A 23,847-nucleotide genomic window follows, 5' to 3' on the forward strand; every position below is an offset into this window, starting at 1 on the left:
AGATAGTTCAGTATTTCGTGTTTACTTAGTTTTTAGTTTTGAAAGTTTAAAAAATTATACAGTTAGAAACAAGCATTTTTGCCATTCAGCTTTGTCAAAAGAAATTAACAGGAAGTAGGCACATCTTTGTTAAAGTACAGGACATCTTTTCTAACAATGGTAATCAACTGGTAAAATAAAATTTAGCTCGAACTTTGTATTAAACACTCATATCAAGACAAACATGAAAAGTTTTTTTTCCTCATATTGCACTACCAAGATGAATTTTTATCCATTACCTAGTGAATTTTGCACATGGACAGCCCAGGTTCATCCATGTTACTGAAAAAATTACAAAGACAAGGTAAGTAGTAAGTACTCATACTCCAACAGGAGTAAGCTTGGGAATACAGAGTAACACACTTTACCAGTTTGTGTATCTGCATAAGCTGCCTTAAAAGTCTGGCAGCTCTCTAAGTGTACGTTGCATTTCTCAGCCTATTGGCAGCTTCTAGGTGCAAGGCTAAAGGTCAGCAAGATCAGTAGGAACACGTGAAGAAAGCAATTTCAACAGCAAGATCTACAAAGCATAGGAAAGTCACACAACAGGCAACTGGGTTCAACTTGGTTCTTAGTGCCCCTTTCTACCCCTCCCCTTCCCTATAAAAATCTTAATTCAACCAGAAAACCTTTGGCCATCAAAATCGATCTGCCATAAAAATGTACTTTTATTTACAACTACATAATGTACACTTCTGCCAGAAACTTGCTTTAATCTCCTGATACCAAAACTAAGGACAAACCAGGGTTGTCTTAAAGCACTAGAGGGCCAGAAAGGTATATAAAATTAAGAACTGTTTTGCATCTTTACACCTTGCATGTGTTGTCAGTATTACAAGGAGCAGATAGCATTTATAAATAGTTTAATATATGCAAGTGATCCCAAACCAATTCTACATGAGGAATTACTACAATTTAAAAACCTGTGCGTTTGTAGTGTTTATACAAGTGCAATACTTAATAATCCCCAAAATACCCAAAATAAAGGGTAACAAAAATGAACCCATTGATTTATTCAGTACATCGGAACCAATTCATACAAGACTAAGGACTTTATTGTAGGATTTGCAGCTGGGCCCTCATGTTAGTTTTGGGTTTAAACTTCCAATACTAACTTCCACTTTGGAAAATCTTCCACTTTAAGGTACAGTGATAGAGCCAATGTCCCAGCAGGGACCATCTGTGACACATAAGGATAAAGAAATGAAGTTGTAACTTGTACCCACCCACCTATTAGACAGACCTTGCAATCACCCAGTTCAGAACACAGTTACAGCAGTTCAGGGGCTTAAAAGCAGCCTTATATTTCTTCAGATTCTGTGCATGTGAATTTCTGGGCTACAGCCAGCTGGCCAGGATTTAAACTGATTGTGTATCTATAGCTAGCAGTTTCCCATGGATAAAATCTCAGCCATTGGCAAGAATTTCCATCCATGTGAAAAGTCCAGGTTTTACTGTTCACAGTAATGCCTGGAGTTCCAGCCTCTGCCTGTGAGAGCAACCTTTGAAACAATGGAGGTCATGAGTTTTAGTTTGAAGCAAGCATTAAGTCTTGAATGCAAAACTAAGGATTTTATGACTGTTTATGTCTACTATGTGCCAGATGAAAATGGAACCATGGCTAATTATATCCAATTTAAAGAGACTTAAAGGTTTTCATGCAAATACTACCTATGATTTTAACATATGAAGTTCAGGTTTTTTTTCCTGAAATGCTACATAAATGCAGGACATTTATTGTGGGTAACTGCAACCTACAGTTAAAACCTCTAGAACTCAAGTTGTCATGATCAGTTTTCAATGCTCAACTGAAAAGTCAGAGGTCTTAATTCAATTAGATTAAATAGCAAAATTTTCTATAATGGTCACGTGGGAAAAACTAGAAACCTGTGTATGTAATTTTCACTTCATACTGAATACTATATTCTATATCCTAAGTTAAGGTGATAACCAGCTGTATCAAAGTATTAACATATATGTTAAAAACTTGTAAATTTCAGATTCTGGAATAGCATGAAACAGCCCTCAGGCACTGCTCGTATCTATAGGGACATGTTCCTAAGGAAAAGGATTCTTGGCCTGCAGTAGCAGTGGGGAGCTGCTGTGCTGCTACCACACTACGATAACATGCACAGATGAGGAGCTTCCTCACAGTTTCTACACAAAGCAACATTTTGGTTTAGCCCATGGAATGCCATGCCTTGTCTCAGCATTGTCTCCTGCCATTGTGATGGACTCAATCATTCTATTCATTGTCCACAGAATTTTCACTCTCAGTTCATTACAGAGCACCTACACGCATTTCCAACTGGCTGGATTTGCATGCATTTAATAACACTTTTTGATAAAAGTAGTACATTGTAACGCATCAAAGCATTCTTTATTATTTTCTGTCAAATAAGGGGAAGAAACATAGCAGTTTTAATACATTACTGTTAGGAGACGCTGATAGTTCTGAGTCACAACTGTAGCGGGTGACCAACAAAATTCAAACTGAGATCACTGAACTAGTATGTGTATGTTAACTTACAGTGCATGGGATATTTGTATAACCAGAGAAAAAAACAAGGAGGTCCATCTAGCTTAAATGTTATAGGCAGCCTACTTTGCATTCATGGTAAAATGTTACAAACACTACCCAAAGGGCATGTTATTTCTTGTACCTGTGTTATGCTATTGGAGAGCAGGCAATCAGAGTTCACTCCAGCTTCAAAATAATGTATGTTAACTGTCCATAATAATTTTAATCCCCGTGCAATTTGCATTCTGTGGCTAGCTTTTTCAGCGCCTTAGTTAATTTCACTTGATTATAATTGGAAGCATCTGACTAAGATTTAGGCATGCTTATTGCTGTAAAAGAAATAAGCCCATCTTCAAAATTACTGTGCAAGTATTTTAATAAGATTTGCACACATCTCAAAAAACTCTATTGTGTGACTCCCTGGTCTTGTAGTTACATCAGCTGTGGAAGAGTCAAGCGAAGAGTTCACTGATGAGGTAAGGGATGTATCTGCAGATTTTCCTTGAGCATCAGCATCTGAATCTTTTTGACAAGACCTATAGTTGCTCACAGAACCTGATCTCTGTGGAGTTGCAGTCCCAGACTTTGCTTCAGTAATTTCATCTGGGAAGATGAAAGGGAAGAGAAGAGAAAAATTTGGTATCAGTATCAAATCAATTCTAGGAAGAGCAAAAATCTTCCCATTATCACACTTCTGAATCTTGTCTTTTAAATCTTGATTAATAAATAAACAGCTTTTGCAAACTGTATTTCATACAAAATAAAAACTTGTACACTTGGTAGCACAACAGCAAATGTTCTTATGCTAATTCTTTCTGTGTTCTTTCTAATCTGTGCTCCAGAACTATTTACATCTAATTCAGACCAATACTAATTGTATTTTTCATTAACTGATTTCAGCAGCTAATTTCAATTCAGTTCAATTTAGGTTACTCAAATAAAGTTCAATTTACGTTACTCAAAACAAAAAACGTTACTCAAAACAGGTCAGCATTATAAGGTTAAGTTCAACAGTAGCTTGTAGATTTTTTTTCTATCATCTACTTTGTTTTTATTCTATTTTTGTTCTCTTTTGGGTATTTATATATTGTTATTATTTGTATTTTATGACAAATCATTAGCACATTATACAATATACTTGTTAGCATTTGCATTCATTTATTCTTCTCTTTTGAAAGTTTGCCACCATAGAATGTTGTGTTTGGGCTGCAACAACTTATGTTTACCTTCAGTATGAGGAGAAAATAGTTTCATCTTAATAGTATTGTTCTGCTGAAGCATCTCTATTCTTATTTTAAATACTGAACATTAACTTGGCTCTAAGTTGGTTCCTGAAAAATTATTTCAGGACAAATGAGCAAAAAGGGAATCTCTCCTGTTTATACAAAGCTACTTTAATTTACAGATTGTTAAGAGGAACAGAGAACAATTAACCATGGTGGAGAGAAGGAATGTCAAATTAGTTTAACTACTGGAAGATATGTAACAAATCTGTGCCCTTGGGTTGTATTTCATCAAAAGTAGAAACCAGGATTGTAGCAGGCTGCCCTCCCCCAGCTGCATGGCTTTAAGCAAAAAAAAATTGCTTTTCTCCATGCAATGTCTTCCTACACATGTCATCTACACCACTTGCTGTAGGTAATGCTCCTTTAGTCTGCTATGCCCATAAGCAAGCATTGTGTTCAGTCTCTATTAGCTCCTCTGTTCACTTAATCTAACCAGGCTTTGTATGCTGTATTACTGTCACTCCAAAAAATATATTTTTCTACAGGTTAAACTAAATCCTCTCAAGATTTTAGCTCCTTTCAGCATAAAATTCCTACCTCAAATTTTAGCTACTAGTAGAACAAATGGGTTAACTTCACATTACAGCTGATACCTCAGTGTAAAGGGGAAGAAAATTGGAAGGGCAAAAGTGAGAAAACTCATGGGTAGAAATTAACAGTGTTAAGTAAGGTGGGAGTGATGAGGGAGTGATGCAAAGGCAACCACTATCCCCAGAGCAGACTGATGCCCAACTGGTCTCAATGTTACCTTCCTCAAAACCCCCTTCTTTGCTAGGCATACTATAATACAGCACTGAACATCCCTTTGTTCAATCTGGCCCAGCTCTGCTGTTGCTCTACTCCCAACACAGCAGTGTGGAAAAAGAAAGGCCGGATACTATGTCAGTGCTGCTCAGCAACACTCATGTGTTATCAATACTGCTTTAGTTACAGATCCAAAACAGCACCATGTAGCCTGCTAGGAAGAAAATTAACTCCATCTCAGTCAGACCCAGTACAGCAAGGTACAGTCCGAGTCAAACTTAAGTGCCTAGATGTCATGCTTTATCTTCACTAGAAAACACTGTTCACATGCTTACTTCAGATCTAAATTAATATTTAAATTTGGGCTGAAGCTCCAAAGGCAGCTTAAGTTGGTCCAAATCTCACCTCCTACAGTCCTGTCCCCTTCTGCATGACTGGTACTAGTTTTGATGCAGACACAAAACGGAGCTCCTCAGGAGCTAATACAGCAAAATGCAATTATTTAAGGGATGTAGCAGCTAAGCATGTATCACAGGAACACTAATCCAGGAAGGAATAAGGAAACACTAATACAGGTTAGATTGGCTTAAAATATAAAAGGGCAACAGTTACTTCACCTCTAAATACATAAATAAAGACATGTTTGCAAGTAGAATCATTTCCTGTAAAACTCAAATAACTTAAGTACTTTTCACATACCATCAATACTACGGAAGTCCAGTAAGTATGTTCTGCTGTCCACCTGATACAATTGGAGACTCATTTTGGAATATGCACTTGTTACTGGATTCTTCCTCCGAACACGCAGATAATATGGATTTACAACCTATTATGAAAGAGATTTGAGTCAGTTAACCAGAACTGGTTGAAAATCAGTGCATATTGTTTTTGTCCTTTCAACTCACTACTATTTATCAAGAGATTTCAGATTTCATTACCTGCTGGATTTGACGATTGTTGGGGGTCTTTTTAGCCAAGAGAAACATATTTGTACAGCCCCAAGAGAAAACTTTAGCACAACTTTTTTCCTGTCAGCATGTACAGTCTACCCCCAAAACCCTTCTGGCACAGCAAACACAGACAGCACAGGCACATGAGACTAATACCAGAACATGAAAACAGTTTCAGACATATGGGCTGCGTAACTACACTGCTCGAGCCAAAATGCGTTGTTTTTGCTGTAAAGGTCCCCTATTTTGTTACCTTCCATTCATAATCCAGTTGTTTAATTGCTCGACAAACTTCAGCCATGATATCATTTGGTCGACTCTGACTCCGTATTCCCAAGTGCCATTTAGCCCGTCTTACACCCTGGTGTTTTGACTTCTGTGGATTCAGCTCATCAAGGGTATGGCGAGGACGTGGTGCCTCTGCTACTAAAAATGGCACTCGTTCAGGGTGAGGGCGAGACAGGTGGTGATCATCCAGAAAAGAATCTGGAGGACTTGTCGCCAAGTAGAAGTCTTTGGCCTCATTCATTATTCTTCTGTTATCTATAATAAGGTGATAAGCAACAGCTAGAGGGTCCTGATGATTTCGGCTGTACAGGCAACTTAGCACTTCCTCTTCAGTGCATTCAAATTTCTCACACACTTCTTTTAGGGCTTCATCATCAATCATCGTAGAGCTATATGATGGATCTTCAGGAAACAAGTATTTTGGAAGATCCTGCTTAAACCATTCATGTTCCCTAGATTTAAAAAATAAAAAAATTCTGAGTATACATAAATAAAGAAAACATTTTTAATGGGAAATTCCTTTAAAATATAAAATTAATTTCAGTCTGTGCTGGAAGAGAGAATAATGGTTACCAGTCCAAGACCCCTTGTAGCACAGACAATAAAACAGTACATAAAATAATCACCGCCTGCCCAAGATTTTACTACACATTTTGCAGGAAGTTGAAAAAAAAATTTTTGTTATCTCACAAATTGCTTAGGGATAGGAATCATCTCATTTATTCAGTCTCCTCCTCCAGCTGCTTCTGTGACTGTTCTGCTGCAGAGAGGGATGATCTTTCTGATTCCCTCTCCTGTTCCCTCCTAGAAGCTTCTTCATTCATGACCAAGCAAGGTTATTTTTGCTCTGGTTATTTAGTTATAGGAGAAAGTGATATAGTTGAAAGCTAGGTTTCTGGCTTAGCCAAAGTGTCTGTTGGTATGTTTTCAGACACAGAAATACCCTGTTCTTCTTGAGGGTGCTGATTAGTACTGAGCAATGTTCAATAGGAGCAGGCCAGGTCCCAGCACAGTGTTATAAGCCAGAACTCCTTGCAACAGCATCTTTCTTTCAGACATTCTATTACTTCACGATGAAATGCCATTTCTATGATGTCCTACCTGCACATTTTCTCCCACACACCTTACCACCCATAATCACACAGATGCGAGGCCTGGGAGATGCTCCAAAATAGCTTGTTAATCTTCCAGAAAGGCTAAACTATGCTCCAAAGAAATACCAGTAGAAATATTTTGACTGCCTAAGGATGTTCAAAATACTGAAGTTATGACAACAAGGGAGAAAACATCACAGAAGAATGTAGTGAAGGTGCCATTGTGTATTTCCTCCACATAAAAAAAAAATCTTGGACAAAGATGTATAATTATTGTCTCCCTGAGATGGTACCCAAAAGACAGTAACAGCTTCCGTACAGAGCCCAAATAGCAGATTAAGCTCAAGGCCAATGTTCTAATACAAAAGGAAAAAAAAGTCACTAAGCACTACAAAGCACAGCAAATTTCAAAAAAACAACCCAAATCTTCAACACGTAAAACAAAAAACGGAACACGGAAGAGATTGGATAAATCAATATTGAGAACAGAAAAATCAATATTCTGACCAACAAGCATTATACAGATAGAATTTATAATTATTTTGTCTAATATGCTGTGTTCAAACCTGTTATTATCTTAACACCTTCAAGCCCCACACTGGGTGTCTAACAGGACTGCTATGGTTTAACTCCAGGCAGCAACCGAGCACCACACAGCCACTTGCTTGGTCCTCTCCAGTAGGATGGGGGGCAGAATCAGAAGAGTAGAAGTGCAAAAAACTTGCAGGTTGAGATAAAAACAGTTTAATAATTAGAAATTTCTTTTTAAAAATTCTAAGGGAAAAAAAATCAAAAAACACAAGAGAGGTGCCAAGGAAACCCAAGAAAGACAAGTAATGCAGATAAAAACAACTGTTAATCAAGAAATGTCTGATGACAAGCAGACCAGCCCCATCAGCCTTCCTCTTATTTTTACTGCAGAGTATGACCCCATATGGTATGAAATATGCCTGTGGTCAGTTGGGGTCAGCTGCTCCAGCAGTGTCCCCTCACACCCCCAGCCTGCTCCGTTGGGACAGTGTAAGAAGCAGAAAACACTGGCTCTGTGAAAGCCCTGCTCAGCAGTAACTACAATATACACCTTTTACCAAGACAATTTTTCAGTACAAATTCAAAACACATTTACTGTGAAAAAATTCAACTCTATTCCAGTCCAAACCAGCACAGTGCACTAAGCTCTACTCAGTGTGATCCTGAGAATGCTGTACTTCAGCACAAATGTGCTGGGCAAAAATATAGTTTAATCAGAAAAACAGTTAATTTGGAAGCAGAAAAATGTTTTCTTATACAACAACAAAGGCTCAGCCATAGCTGGGATGACTGAACCCAGAGGAATATCTTTACTGTTCATGGCGCCAGGCCTTTCCCCTTGCATGCACATACATACAACCCCTGGAAGAATCAAGGTATTCAATAAACTCAGTTTGTCCTTTGAACTGTTAAGTCACATGTCATATGGATAATAGGACAGAGCTGTTTCAGGTTCAAATTCCATCCATGTTCTGTGACCAAAATTTTTCAGCATCTGTTCCACACCACTTCTTTTCCACACACTATCTAACATAACCGAGGTAACTTAAGTTCCCAACTGCTAAAGTTTTACAAACCTTAGTTCTCATCTCTGCAAGAAAGTAATTCCCATCATAATAAAGTAGTAAGGGATAAGTATGCCATATTTTTTGTTCCACTGAGAAAATTAACATTGCTGATTTCCTAGCCTCCAGCCCTAAAAGAAGCAGCATTTTCAATATGCTAGTATAACAACATTCTTTCGTTAGTTTCTGCGAAGAAAATTAAGCTGCTGCATAAAGTATGTTTCTCTCAGCAACCTAGTTTTTGTCAGCACAATCAACTTCTCCAGAATCATCTCTTGGAATATGGAGTCCATGATGCCTCTCTCTACCTACAAACTTTAACTTATCAGTACTTGGTGAAGAAATTACCATTCATACATAAATTCATGCCAGTACTTTGAAGCTAGGAATTGTTGCCTTACATGCGGAAATTTCACTGACTTAACAAACGACTTTTCAGAGCCTGAAGAAATGCAAATAAAAGCACTAGTTATCAGATTAAAGAGCTTACTCAGACATTTACAGTAGAGAGAACTGGCTCCTAACAGCAAAGACATTTTTCTTTCCCCAGAAGTTCAGTTTTGCAAACCATTATGCAAGTAAACAGCTTTGCTATGACAGTCTTAAACCTAAAGTGACTCAGAATTTCCATATATAATATAAATAATATGTTTTCCTATGATCTCCAATAGATACTTCATTGTTCACTGGAGATCAGCACTATCAGAGCTAAAACCAAGCCATCAGAAGTTGAATTTTTCATCTCAGTCTAGGAAACATGGAAAAGCTGTACGAATAACTTCTTTGTTCTGCATATTTGCACTATTATAATTTCAGAATCCTGTGATCAGACATCAGCAAGTGTTTTACCTAATGTCTCTGATTGTTGCTCTCTTCATTGGATCCACTTGCAGCATGTGCTTCAAAAGACTAATTACAGATGGATTCAGGTACTGAGGGGTATAAAAGATACCGTCACATATCTTCTTAAAAAGGGTTGGCACATGATCATCATCAAATGGAAGCGTTCCGCATAACAAAGCATAGAGAATAACCCCACTGCTCCAAATATCTACTTCTGGACCTGCATATAACCTGTGAAAAAAGTAACTATTAATGATTTGTGTTTAATGCAATTGAACATGTTTTCTCTCATTTTTCCATGTATCACAGTAATTAAAAGCACATGAACTTGGGACAACTGATTTTGCAAGCACAATACCATTTCAGTTCTATGCCGTGCCTTCCTTGAACTTCTTCCCTTTCTAATATATTACAGGCATAAGTACAGTTTTTCCTTTCTAATGTGTAACAATAATCCACAGTGCAATTTTACACAACGGCAAACTAAAAGAAATGTGCATCTACTACTAAGAAAGCCTGTTTTATATATTGTTAACAATGTTTTACAGAAATCTATGCAAGGTCAGCTATTCTCTAAATTGTGGCTGAAAAGTTTCAGACAAGTACATATAGCTGAACATGTCACATATTCTGGGCCACTGCCAGAGTAAAACAGACATATATGGCCTCCAATCAACAAGAGGCAGTATTAGGGTAGGTAGCTGAAAGCAGATTTGACAATCATAGTTTACAAAAAGGCAAGTTACTTCCAGATTGAGTATCTACACTGCAGCAAATATTTCACTGCTGCTCAACTTCACAGCAGACTGCCTCTAACTCTGCACCTCAGCTTCCAAGATCTGAGCTGTACATGAGATTTTTAAAGCAGTTCAGGTAGAGTGTACACAATGGATTTGGGGCATTAGACATCACCTCTATGTTACAGGAACCATTCAAAGCTAGTTCACAGCAAGTTTTGAACATTTAAAAAATTATCAATACAACCAACAGTCCTCAGTTCCTCAGCATCAATCTTGTCAACTGAACTAGTTTTGTACCCTTTAGAATCAAGCAGCAACATGACTGAAGTACATGCATACATGTATCCAATATAAAAGAAACTACCTTCCAGAAATTACTTCTGGTGCAGCATAGTTAGGGGAACCACAGCTCGTTCTTAAAAATTCTCCATCTGACATCATATTTGATAGACCTGAAAGTGTATAAGAGTAACTACTAAAAATTGAGGGAGCAAAATTATATCACACTGCATATACCACCTAGAACAAACCAGTAGTGATCCAAATTAGAAAATTAGCAAATTTACTCCGCTTAAGAAATAATGTTGTTTTGAATTATGGAATTTTTATATGAGCATGCCACATAATCGTCCATATATTTTACCAGAAATCTGAGTAACATCAATCCATTACAGCCCACAGCCTAGAGATATTTGAGAACATATTCATTCTTAGACTAGAACAGTTAAATTTGAATGACACAGGCATGACAGAGAACAAAGTTGCTCTAAGAGAAATGAAGCAGTATAGCAAGATAGGATTTTGGTCATTAACAAGAAAGTACTAAAAACCTCATTTGCTTTTAAAATGCCAAAGTGGGAAAAGCTACCACAGAATTCCCTAAAATTCTGTTAGAGGTTACACAGAAGAAGGGAACTGAAGAGTACACATGACTTTACCACAAATTACATCCCCACACTATGCACCTGGTTCCTGCACCACTGCAGTTTAGTAACTACTAAACTTTCAGATGCTCTGTAAGCAACAGAGGTGTGCTTTAGAACTAGCACCAGCTGTAGAAAATTTCTTCTAGTTTCCTCTGTAAGGCTGAATGATCAAGGCTACCATAAGACAAAGAACTCAGTCTCCAAGAAGGAATTATGCCCTTTTATGTGTCAGAGAGGAAAGAGTACAGCTTGGCTAGCTTTCATATTCTAAAATACAAAAGCTTTTATTAAACTCTTGTTTAATACACCACTCATGATTAACTGAGTGCTACAGTTTTGCTGATGCTAAGTTACTGAACTTCATTTCTTCACCATGTGAGCCATATAACCCAAATAATTTTCTCCACATGAAAAAACAACGTGATTCCCAGGGCCCACACAGTTGAACACCATACTTTTAAAACATACTTAGAATACTCAGCATTACCTAACACCTTTCACTGGAGACTTACGTAAGCAGGTTATCCACTATGTCTACAAGAGATGTGTCATGACACAGCAGTATGGATACCTTACTATGCTTATGTGGTGAGGTTTCCTGACTCAGATGGTTCCAAGAACTAGCTTCAAGGCTTCTCTGCAGCTGTGTCATGAACTGCTGGCATAAATAAATCTGGAGGACTAATGCATTTTTCTATAGCACTGCAGCTTCTTAAAGATGAATCGCCCCTGTACTGTTCTTCCAACAGAGCTAAGCATCTACATTTTATGGACGATGAAACAGATAAGGAGTGAGTTTTGAAGAAGAAAGGTCAGAAACTAAGTCTACTTAGCATTTTAGGGAAAATATTAAGAGAAACAAAATTAATCAGTTCACAATTTCAGCCAGTCACAGAAAATACCTCAAAAAACAGCAAGAAAGCTTGAGAGGAAAACAAGTTTAATAAATGTGCGAGAACATTATTTTGCTTTACATCTATTTTCTTCATGCTCTTCTGTTGTATCCCACCACCAGGATACTAAAGTATACACACTTTATTTAATATTTACTATTGTTACTAACAGGATATAACACCAGAAATGTTATCAGATAGAAAAATAAAGCCATTCTTACCAAAGTCAGCTATCTTGGCATTCATGTGTGCATCAAGAAGCACGTTTTCAGGCTTCAGATCTCTGTGTACTACCATGTGCCTGTGACAGTAATCCACCCCAGAAAGGATTTGCTGAAACAGACGTCTGCTTTCCTTCTCATCAAGCTAAAACAAAGATTTTAAATAATTAAGAGACACTGGAAGTTAACTTGTATTTCATTTTTACTAGTCAGAGGAAACTTTCCCATGACCTAAACTTATCAATTATACTTATCATTTGATATTTTTTACAGCAGATTATCAGAACATGTAGCAAGCAGCTTTAGATCTTACATCATTTTGATTATACCACAGCTCTTAAGTGACTAAAACAAAACATACCCACTTACTCAAAAAGTCACTGTAAGTTCTTAATCAGACTTTTGAAACTGGGTTTGGCAGATGTTACATACTCACTAACTAGAAACATTAGCACAAACATTTAACTTTGTCTAACTGGAATTATCTACAAACTTCGATGTTTAAGCCCAGCGCAAGATTTAAGCTGGCAAAAGCTGCTGAAATGCAGCACAGAAATTATAAGTTTCAGATGCTATTTATGCTATCAGCAGCTAGTCCCAAACAGTAGACTTAGGTGGGCATTTCCTACAAAGGCCTGTAATCCACATTAGTTTGTCAGAGCAAGTGAATATATATCCTATATATCCAAATAGTCTGTAAAGAGTCTGTAAAGAGTGACTTCAGATCTTTGATACAAGCTATCCTAATAGTAGAAGACAGTAATAGGGTCACAATGGTAGCTTTCAAATAATGGGATATACCAAAGAAACAGTTTTCAGCTACTCTAACTGGGAACATACTCATCTAGTTTATTCCCAGCCAGTGTAAATTAACAGATTAGTAGAAATGAAGAATGCTATGACGAAGTTCACAAAGATTTGAAATGTGCTAACATATAAACATTTGTACTTTCAGAAGAAAAACATAGTCATAAAATATATTTTAACTGATAACAGTTAAAACCAAAAACAAGAAAAAATTAAAACCAAAAACAAGAAAACACACCCAAATTTAACAAGATGTAACCAGCACCCCTTGCTTTCAGCCCTTGATAATGTGGTTAGCTTAATTAATGCCACTTTGTGAGGCAAGCAGACATTCTGTGAGCACACAAGACATGCCCTCTGCCTCATTATCAGGCCCTGGAGGTCCTGTGAAGCAAACAGACAAACCAGTTTTCTTCTTGCCGTCCCCAGCAGCCGCAAGATTCCTGGGTACCAGGCCAATTATCTGCTTCCTTACCAGCCTTTAATTCCCAGGCACGGAGCCATGGATGACTCTGTCATGACATATGGAACTGCACCAGCAGCCAGAGCAGTGCTGCTTTGGCTGATTTTTAACATCAAACAGTTACAACTCCTAAATGGGAATGAATCCCATGACTTCTCAGTGGCCACGCACGTGTCCACCATCCTCTGCTTCCACTGAGGACTGAGTGACTTGTGTTCACCCATTTGACTTTCAAAGCTAGACTGTGGTTGCTATATGGATATTGCAAAATACGTATTTAGATTTGACCAGATCTACAGAGGGTCTGTAGATCCAGGTGAATAGATATCCCAAATTAGGCTGTGCACTAAAAATTGTGTACTACACTACCTATAAACTATATTCATCCTGCTCACATGTCACAGAAATCCTGAGACATGCTAATCATAAATCCTGTGCTACACTAATCATAATATTCTTTTGAGAAAACAAAACTTTTAACTGTATCATTCTGACAAAGATACCTAGAAAGATACCCCCAAGTCTGTCCCATCATGGTAGAGTGACACAGGAACGTTGCAAATGCAGTAACAGAATGCAAGTCACTGATTTGCAGAGCTGGACTACTTCTTACCCTTCCATTTTTACAGATATAATCAAACAGTTCTCCTCCTGAAACATATTCCATCACCATGAAAATGTCAGTGGGTGTACTGATGACCTGGTACCTGATAAGAGAAGGTATCTATTAGTCTACACACTCAGTTAAACACGAATTACATTTAGTTAAAACCAACGTAATACAAATAATCAGATTAAAAATATACTTTAAAATAGTTATCATTCAATCTACATCTACTGAAATGAGAATATTTTTCAGAAGATTGCTTCTTTCACCATGTCATGCCACCATTGCAAAGACTAGCAGGAAATTTGTAATCCCTATCAGGAGTATCAGTCCTTGTTCTTTCAGAGGTACGAGTGATTTCTGCAAGACTGTTTACAGTGCTGCCTCATGAACAGCTTGATGCAGTGACAAAGGACTCCAAAAGCACTTTGCTAGTGTTACAAAAATACATACCTTTCAACGTTAATGTGCAAAAAAATTCACTTGCCATAAATGAAAAAGTGTACTTCTGGACTAGGAAAAAGTTCTTCTTAATAATGATGAATGTTAGTATTTAAGAGTACTGATCTCTGGTTATTAAATGTTTATCATTCCACTTCAATTAAATTTTAAAAACCTACCTTTGAAGCTTTGAAACAACAAGTTTAAGGACAAAATCACAATTTAAGAGAATTTTAAGATAATATTTTTTTTCTACATATCCTTACCTAAAAATTGTTTCATTTGTTCGCTTTACATCACTCCACATGCAAAAGAAAGAATTCTCCCTGTGATTCCCTGAGAAAGAACCTGTCATCTGAAATCTGCTAAACTGTCTTCAGTTTACCAACAGCACAAGCACACATTCCTCTTTCATCCTGGTATGTCACTTGGTGCACTGACACTTCCTACTCTGTTCTGGCTGTAGGTGTGCCCTTTGGACTCATTCATAGATTAACTGAGAGCAATAGCAATTTTGCTGACAAATCAGCTCAACAGTTTTCTGAAAACTAGCCCACTGAAGAAGTGGGAAGGTTGACCTTACACTTAATTGTAATTTAGGTTCAGTCTAACAGCTGTTGCTGAATTAAAGGGAGTGCATCTGCCAGTGGCAATGGTGTCTTCAGACAAGAGTCTACCAATTAAAAAAAACACCCACATCATGACTAAGACAGTGGAAGTCACCCACACCCTAGAAGTACAGATTATCTTAACAGGAAATCAGAGTCAAAAGAAAATCAACATTAGTTACCATTTATTACCACAGACAAGACATGAGGGGGTCTACTCCAGGACACAGCTGTACTCTGAAATCTACTGATGAACTATTGATCAAGTAAGAGATGTAATCAGGCACATTTTTAATACCACATTTAGACAAAGGGTAGAAATCTACACTGAAGATTTCTGAAAGAGCAATCACATTTATCAAACTGTACATCTTTAATTCAGAAAAATCTTGCAGAGCACCACCTACACTGAAAAAACATGTATCACTGACCAGCACGTCACTAAAAACATTAGGAGAAGATACAATAAACTTGCTATAGAAATGACCTTTACACTCTTGTTCTTAGTAACTCATTTTCCAAGCAAGAAAAAAACAAATCAAATATGAACAGAAAAAGAAAAATGAAGTAGCCACTAAACTCAGATGACTGCTACCATTTCCATTACCAAGGTGATGTCATGACATTACCTTTTTCTTACACCTGTCCAAAGAATGTCTAAAGAGAGATCTAATGGAAACTCTCCAGCCTGCAGTAAAGATCAGCTTTGTGAAAACACATTACAGAGGGCACAGCTGAATGCTTTGAAGCTGGTTACCTTTCTGACAAGGTACTGTTTGTAGCATTGCCCTTTAAGTGTATTTCAGATCAGTGAGAGCAAAAAGAGATTACTGCCTAAATAAGTTTGATTACAGTAGCAAAACTTACAGCTTAATTATATGAGGATGCCTGAAGAGTTTGAGGTTCTGAATCTCCCTTCGGATTTTGCCTACAACATCAAGGCTGCGAATCTTCTGTCGATTCAGGATCTTCACAGCAACTTTATGCCCAGTTAACTCATGTTTTCCAACTGCAAGAAAAAAGGAAGTATTTAGTCAAGGTTTTTAATTGCTCAGTTAAGACATTATTTCTCCTTTTTGAATGTAGCCAAATTAAGACACTAACATTCCACATATCCCCATTATCTTTGGGGAGTTTGAAAACAAGATGGTATAGAATTTCTTCAGCCTGACTCCACTTTCTCATACAATTCTATCATTAGAAGATGCATGTATGACAGAAATTCCTTAAACCTAACCAGCAGAAGTGTTGCAGCATAACCTTTCCTGCAATATTGGTTAAAAAAAATAAAAAAAAAACAAGAAAGAAATAAAAAAAGCAAAGCATATCCCCAAACCCTGACATCCTTGCTAATTAGAGAGAACATTTTCTCTTCCTGTGCAAGTCACTCCAAGCTTTTGGCTTACTTGGCAGCCCAGTCAAACATGTTTTCCTGTATTTCTTCTGCTTCATCTGCAAGGATCACTCCTACCGCTCCCTCATGATGCCTGCTTCAGCAATTGCTCTGAATTACCAGTGTAAGTACCTGATCAGTTTACTTATAAAAATGTATGAAAGTTTATAAAACTTTCTAAGTTTACTTACAAAAATGCTGGCAGCTCCACAGTCTGTGCAGTTAACACCAGAGCTTTATTCTATTTAAATAAGTGGCAAATGCAATGAGAAATGCACAAAAAATAGAACAGAAACAATGAAAAACAATGCAAGCGTGCAACCTAGTGCATTCCTAGAAGTGGAAAAGAAATTAAGGACAGTTTCACTGTTCCTAAACAGAGGAACTAAAAACTGTAAACTATTTCACAGTCAGCTACCTCTCAAAGTCCTTAACTTTGCAAGTGCTACTGGGAGTAGTCACAGCAAAGTCCATCAGAATAATTTTCTTAAACCCAAACACGATCACAGAACACTGAGAAGCTAAATATCTCTTTTACTAGAAGGCTCCTCTATCTGCATGGCTGCCACATGCAGTTATTATAATAATACCATTCATTTGCCATCCTGATTCCTACTTCCCAAAGATAAGCCAGATCCACCAGACACCCACATGGCTCATCTCTGTCCACATAAATAGACATTTGTAACATGACTGTGCTGAACACAACTCACTCATTTGGGTGCCTACCCTCACTTCAGGGTTTAGAGAATTTAAATAAGCCCTGGGATTTAAGTTTTGTTTAAATACATCCATGGGAAACTGTGATTAAACAACAGCGATCCACAAAAATCCTTCTGTGTTCAACAGATAATCTGGATAGAATAAACAAACACCCATCAATCCGTAAATCTCATTCCAGCAAAAAAGACCTTCCTGCTGCCTTCTGCCTTTATATCAAGCTAAAAAGCAATTCAAGTGAGAAGTTCTTCACAGAGAGACAGACAGTAATGATAAGCAACTGCATGCTTATTCTCACAAGAAGACAGACACCTAAAAAATGAAGCAGTCTGAATTCGTGTAGGGAACTAAACAGTGGATTAGCCTAGACCCAGAACCATCACAACACTGCACTCAGATATGTCTAGTACCTGAAAAAACAGGAGAATTCTGACTAGGATGAAAAGAAATCCCCCCAGTTCAGAAGGGCCATTACCTAACAATGGCCACAAAAAACAAAGTGCTGGGCAGACATATTTGCACTACTGAGGAATGCAAGACAAAGCTGGAATACATAGCAAGTTCTAGAGAGACCACAAAGCAGTGACAGGTGAGTGCTTAGAAATGGATGAGAATTATTTGCTTTGAACTAGACCTACAATTAAAGCAATCACATTTCCTTTATTTTCTTCAAACGTGATTGAAATTTTAAAGGAACTAAACAGATTATATCACCTATGTTCAAACCCTCAGGAGTAAAGAATCAAAAGAATCATCAAAAGAATCATCAAAAGAATTGTAAGAATTAGAAAAGCTTCTAATTGTAAAGTTTTTACCCATCCAAAATGTGAACTGATGTACACCAGGAGAGAATGTGAAAAAAAAAAACCAAAAAAACTTTAATCAGTAAGTTAAAATGTAACATTTGTTTTTGTTAGTAAGAACCAACTTCTTAGAAACCAAGCAGAAGTCTTTTGGTCAAACACATGACTGTATCTTCTTTTGCTGTACAAAGTACATTTAAGAAGGTGTTTAATACAGTAAGTAACATACATATTTGACCAAGTCTACAGCTTAGAATATGAATACACACTCTCAATATGCAGTGGGTTATAAAATCTCATTTTTAAGCTGCTTTGTTTCATTTCTGGTTTGTCAGTCTGGCAGACTGCAATTCCATTAGCAGTCAGAAAAACATCAGAAAGTAATTCATTAGCTACAATCAATGTTGAATATGCAAGACACATAAGAAAAGAGCTTTTAAAAGCAAGTTTTTTTTCAAAGTAATTAAACAGTAACATTTGCAGTTGACTGAAACCAATTCTAGCTGTCACAGCCTTCAAGGCAGTGAGCCTCAAGCTGTAATTTTATTCACTAACTGGGAGAAAACAAGATTTTCTGTTTCTTCAGCTCCACTAGCTCTGAATAAATTATTGTATTGAAAACATACTGTGGTTTGGTGCTGGTGCTGAAAGATCCTGAAAAAGCTATTATGTTGCTTAAGACATTTTCAAATTCAATCTCTAATTTCTTCAGAAATGTTTGCTTTCATTTAATTCAATTTGAAATTATAAAAATTCTAGCCTTTTAAGATACAAGTTTCCTGGATTAAGTTCAAGGTATCTGTTACCAGTAAAACAGTAGATACCAGGTGGTAACAGACTGCTGACACTTTTTAATTCAAATTTAGGACAGAAGTGAAAGCATTAACCCAGATGATAACATCATGTAGGAACATAAGCAGCCAGTGTTATCTTCCTGAAAGCTACTTTGCATTACCACTTGATGGAAGTTTTACCTATAAAAGGAAACACACCCTAATCCTCAACTAGCTATCAGTCCTTCAAAATAACCTCAAAAAAAAAAAAAATTAAAAAAATCATTTAACAGACCTAGTATATTCCTGGGGTTTTTTTCTGGTAATATTAATTGCCTTCAGGCTTCACTGTGGCTTTGCATAGCATCAAGATTTTCATGACAGTGACAGTCTCAAAGCAGAAGGAATGTATTTTTAACTGTAGAAGTGCAGGAGCAAGAGTCTCTTGTTCAACAGCGCTTCATTTGGAAAAAAACTGATTATGAGGCCATGCAGACCAAATACAACAGACTCATGACACACTTAATGATCAGTCGTTAAGTTTTAGACAAAAAAAAATAAAATCTGAAGGCTGTATTGTATTTAATGAAACAATGTGCAGCAGCCCAAAAAGCCAATCCAAAGCTCAGAGGAAAGCAGTCTTTAAGAGGATGAGCTAAACAAATGCTTTCACCAACACAGGAAAAAACCCAAAGAACAATAAATAGTTCATGCTGTGCAAAGCCATCTTCCTGCATGACATTAGATACCATGTTGATCTGCATTGTTCATTTCCAGGTCTCTTACTGCCTTGATCCAGACCACTTAGCTTGCAGTCTACACTGAACAGTGTTGATACCCTAGATCTAGAGAGCTGGAACAATTATTTTATATTTAGAGGCTTATGTAACATCCCTCATATTCTCAGTATGGTCCACTGGAAGCCCAAGTAATTTTCCTTTTATGAAAGATAACTTTAAAAAAAAAAAAAACACATCTGGAAATAAAAGTTTGCATCAGTTTCAGCAGAAAACATCAGCAGTACTTAAAAAACAATTGATGGAAATAGGGACAGATGTTTTACACTGAATCCTAGTGAAGTCTGAACATGAAAGTGTCTCATACAATTGGTTTAGATTCAGTATTCTTCCACCTCAGCTTTTCACTTCAGTGACATTTTAGCTTTGCCTTGAAGCTGGCTAAGGACAGCCATCTCTGCAACTGCCCATCTGAGGCACAGTCAGGTAAACCAAGTCACTCATAATTAATTCAGAGCAGCACAGCCAGGTGAAAATAATAAACTGGACAGAATCACACCAGTGACAGCTACCAGCAGTGTGACATCATCTGACTGCGACAGCAGGAGACCTTTCAAAATTACCAAATAAAGCACTGATTTTCAAGTTCAATTTTTTCAGGCTATCACCACTATTAGAATAAAACACTCACTTTCAAAAAGCCATACACCTGACCCTCTACATTACATGAGCTCAATGTAAATCCTAACTGAATTTTAAGAAGTGATACATTTTTCATTTTATGTCAATTGATGAAACCTTATCACCAGAGAAGGAAATTATGAAAACAGGAGAACAACTGCAGATCTGGAATTAAATGAAGAAAATGTGTGCTCAAGAAAAAAACCAGTGCATCATAAATAAAATATTCTTTATTAAGCACAGTTGAAGCAAGACAAAAGTAACACAGTGCATCATATGGAGAAAAGAAAACAGTAGTGCACAGTGCTCTCCTAAATTTAGGATCATACTAGAACCAATCCATTCAATCTGTACCAACTGTTACCAATCTGTAACAATGCATCTGAACATCTTAGACCATAATATGCAGCAGCCAAACTGTCTGTGGAATTTCTTATCAAACTCTCGGCAATTTTTCAAGGTTGCTGAGACACAAGCTATTCTAAAAACAAGAAAGAAGAGGCTAAAAAACAAGAAAACAGAACTACAAGAGCCAGACAACAAAGGGTGGTTGAACACCGGACTGTAACCAAACCTGTGCCCTGAGGGGTGTGTGCAGAGCTCCTGGACAGGACAGGGGTTCCAATGAAAAGATGCATGTTCGTGTGAACAGTAGTTCTAGAATGCATAAGTAAGTGTGTAATGTAAACAATATATAGTTCCTGTGAAATCATATTGATTCATTGATCAGAAGTCCTAAGCACTCTCACACCAATCTTAGTCATCTGTGGTGTGCTGGGTAAAAACACGCAAAACAAACACATCTTTGACCCCTCCCGTCAACCATGCAGTCCCTCCATGAGGAAAGAGAACCTAATGCTTGTCTGCTGCATTATTTTTTCCCCCTCTACTCAAGGAATCACTAAGTTCCCACAGAAAAGTGTGGTACCCCAGCTGTCAGACAGGGGTGCAGGGAGGGGGTCACTGCTCCCAAATGGCTGGGGCTGTCCCTTTATAAGCTTCCCTTGAAAAGTGACTCAAAAGGTTCTGCTCTCAAAGTATTTTTCACTGCTTTCCTAAAGCAAAATACAATGGATTATCTCCACTGGGGAAAAAAAAAAAAAAAAAAAAAGCTGTTTTGTTATGCACCTCTTATCTTAACAAAAAAAAAAACAAACAAACAAAAACACACCTTATGAAGAATACAGCCTAAGCCTAGCTCTACTCCTACATTTGAGAAAGGATATTTTTTATTTGCTTGCCTCACTATTTGAAGTTCTCACGAACACAACAGGAATAGTGTTGATTAATGCACGGTCCTGCCATCTGCGGTGAATGGTACCAGGGGGAAGATTTAACTTATACCTTAGTTCTACTGGCCATCAAAATAAGCAGTATGACATCCATAGCCTTACACTGGAACACTTTTAAAATCTGAGCTGAAAAAAGAACTTTGTTAACCACTGGTCAAGCAGATTAAACATGAAGTTTTTCAGTATCTGCACATCAGCTGTGTTACCAACTAATCCAACAATCCCAGACCCATCTTTTTACCCTTATTTCTCTGTAGAGAGAGAAATCTTGCCGTCCTTACAAGGGCATCAAGAGTTCGTATTTGAACATCAAAATGCAATTAAAGGAAGCTCGGGGACTTAGACTCCCTACTTTCGTTACATGCCCGGTGTTGTTCTAAACAAACGCAGCATTTAGCTCCCAGCGGTTATTTCCGCAAGCACAGACGAGGAAGCTGTTCCTGCCTCAGCCGCTGCTTCCCGCCGCGGGACCGCAAGTCCCACCCCGGCGACTGAGCCCGGGCAACCCGCGCTCCGAGCGGCGCTCCCGGCGCCGGGGCCCCGCTGACGGGCTGCCGAGCGCCTCGTGGCCCCGCTCCCGCCGCTCACCCTTGACTTTCCCGAAGGTGCCGACGCCCAGCGTGTCCCCCAGGATGTAGTGCCCGATCTTCACCCTCCCGTGCTCGTGCTTCTGTTTATCCGCCACCGCCGCCATCTTGAGGCAAGGGCCGAGCCTGCGCATAGCGCCCGCCCGCGCCGGGCCAGAGCGCCGGCGGGGAGGAGCAACCACAGCGCGCCCGCCCGCACCCGAACCCGGAAGCGAACGGCGCACAGACCGCCCTCCCGGCCTGCCTCGGGACGGACCATTGCGGCTCTCGGGGGCGGCCGGGCCGGCCCACGGGCGCCCGGGGGAGAACGGGGCCTGCTGGGCTGCAGGGCTGGGCGATGGCGGCGCGGACGGGGCTCTTTGTCGGGAGTAGCTGCCTTGCGCCGAGGCCGCCCGCATAAAACAGACCTCCGAAGTTTGTATTTCCAATTATCTTGTAAATTAAATCCGTTTGTTCTCCCCACTCCCTCTTCCCACATCCAGACCCTACTATGGGAATACGAAGGAAAGTAGGAGTCTCTTAACTCCAGCTACCTTGACCACGTATCCTGTCCTCTGGCTTGTCTTGCCAGCCACTCATGCCACTCATTCACATTGAATTTAAGCCACTATTCCATTTAAGCCTTCCATTCCCTGCATTTGGTATCTTCTATACACCAAAGACCATACTTCTTTTATTGTTGACTATAACAGGATTAATTTTTTTTAATCACATTCCAACTTCACATTGAAAGAAACACATAAACCTCGAGTGTGACTATTGCATGGGTATTTTCAAACAGAGAGATCATCAACTGAAGAGAGAGGTTATGGGCAACTCCCATGCCTTCATTTCCTTTCCCTAGTGCTCCAGATTAAGTGAATGATTCAATCTAAAATGGTTTCTCTTGCCTGCCCTACATTCAGAGCCCCTGAATGTGTCTGCAAATAGATAAACACATCAGACAGCAAGAAATGGACAGTTTTATTCTAGTAGTAGTCTTCAATCCAGAGAGCCTTCAACATTGCTTATGTTATAGTCATTAATTTAACAGCTGGAAAACAGAAATTCTGATCTATGCAAAAATTGTGTCTTTCAAGAAATTCCTCAATGGTAGTGGCATAAAAAATCTCATAGGGAAGTAACCTTGAGGGGTTTCCCACTCAAGGGAGAAATCTTCATACACTTACTTTGGAAATGGAAAGGATGTGTCAGAAGTGAGCCCATTAAAAAGTGGGACTGAGCTCCTATAGTATATAAACCACATATACAATATAAAGTGATTGTCAGCCACGGGTTTCTAGGTCACCTGTGTCAGCTCAGCAGCCTTTAGGTAAGCAGCTTTACTTATTATGAGCATTGTCATTTGTGGGTTCCTTTCTCAGGAACTTCACCACATCCTCAACAGTGCCAATTCCTGGCAGGAAACAGTTTTTCACATCCTCAGGATGTTTAACTTAGAATAACTGAGTCGGGCTGGTCTCAGCATTCTTCAACACCAAAAGCAGCATGACACCACTCCTTCATCCACCTCTGAAAACGTTTGCTAACAAGATACAGCGGTTTTACCCTACTTAAGAGCATCCTGCTACAGTACATTAGTAACATTACACTACACTACAATAGAATTGTACAAGCTTTTGTTACAATCCACTATGCAACAGTTGGCTTTTGCTATTATGTATCTGCTTTTGCAAATTATCATAAATTGTAACTGCTTTTGTAGATATAGTGCAAATTGTAATTGCTTTTGTGAACAGTATAACTAAAATTGAGCATGAAGCAAGGCTATCACAAGATATAAGTGTGCTTGCAA

General features: G+C 38.3%; 1 protein-coding gene across 3 annotated transcripts; it reads right to left on the reverse strand.

Annotated features, from left to right (window-relative positions):
* Positions 1–6: 6 nt before the first annotated feature.
* Positions 7–22,201, reverse strand: PRKAA1 (protein kinase AMP-activated catalytic subunit alpha 1). 3 transcript variants are annotated; one of them, XM_015652899.2, is made up of 9 exons: positions 22,054–22,201; positions 15,934–16,075; positions 14,024–14,117; positions 12,141–12,285; positions 10,465–10,552; positions 9,367–9,591; positions 5,794–6,280; positions 5,290–5,416; positions 7–3,163 (listed from the first exon to the last, which is right to left on the reverse strand). In XM_015652899.2, exons 1-9 carry the CDS (start codon positions 22,184–22,186, stop codon positions 2,919–2,921), a joined length of 1,686 nt encoding a protein of 561 aa, XP_015508385.1. In that variant the 5' UTR covers positions 22,187–22,201; the 3' UTR covers positions 7–2,918. The 3 variants fall into 3 exon arrangements, with proteins under 3 accessions (XP_015508385.1, XP_015508386.1, XP_033376496.1); XM_015652900.3 differs by lacking the exons at positions 15,934–16,075; positions 22,054–22,201 and adding an exon at positions 14,725–15,877; XM_033520605.1 differs by lacking the exons at positions 14,024–14,117; positions 22,054–22,201 and having other exon boundaries at positions 15,934–16,055.
* Positions 22,202–23,847: the final 1,646 nt, after the last annotated feature.

Source organism: Parus major, chromosome Z, assembly GCF_001522545.3.
Source record: "Parus major isolate Abel chromosome Z, Parus_major1.1, whole genome shotgun sequence".
In the NCBI taxonomy this organism is placed as follows: Eukaryota; Metazoa; Chordata; class Aves; order Passeriformes; family Paridae; genus Parus; species Parus major.

What these genes read in the sequence shown, in the direction of transcription:
- PRKAA1 (XM_015652899.2), bottom strand. Translation starts at nt 22,186, where the DNA reads ATGCGCAGGCTCGGCCCTTGCCTCAAGATGGCGGCGGTGGCGGATAAA. An exon ending in CCAGAAGTAATTTCTGGAAG is followed by an intron (nt 9,592 to 10,464) that starts GTAGTTTCTTTT and finishes CTTTTTTCACAG; the next exon opens with GTTATATGCAGGTCCAGAAG. An exon ending in GGACTTCCGTAGTATTGATG is followed by an intron (nt 3,164 to 5,289) that starts GTATGTGAAAAG and finishes TCATCTTCCCAG; the next exon opens with ATGAAATTACTGAAGCAAAG.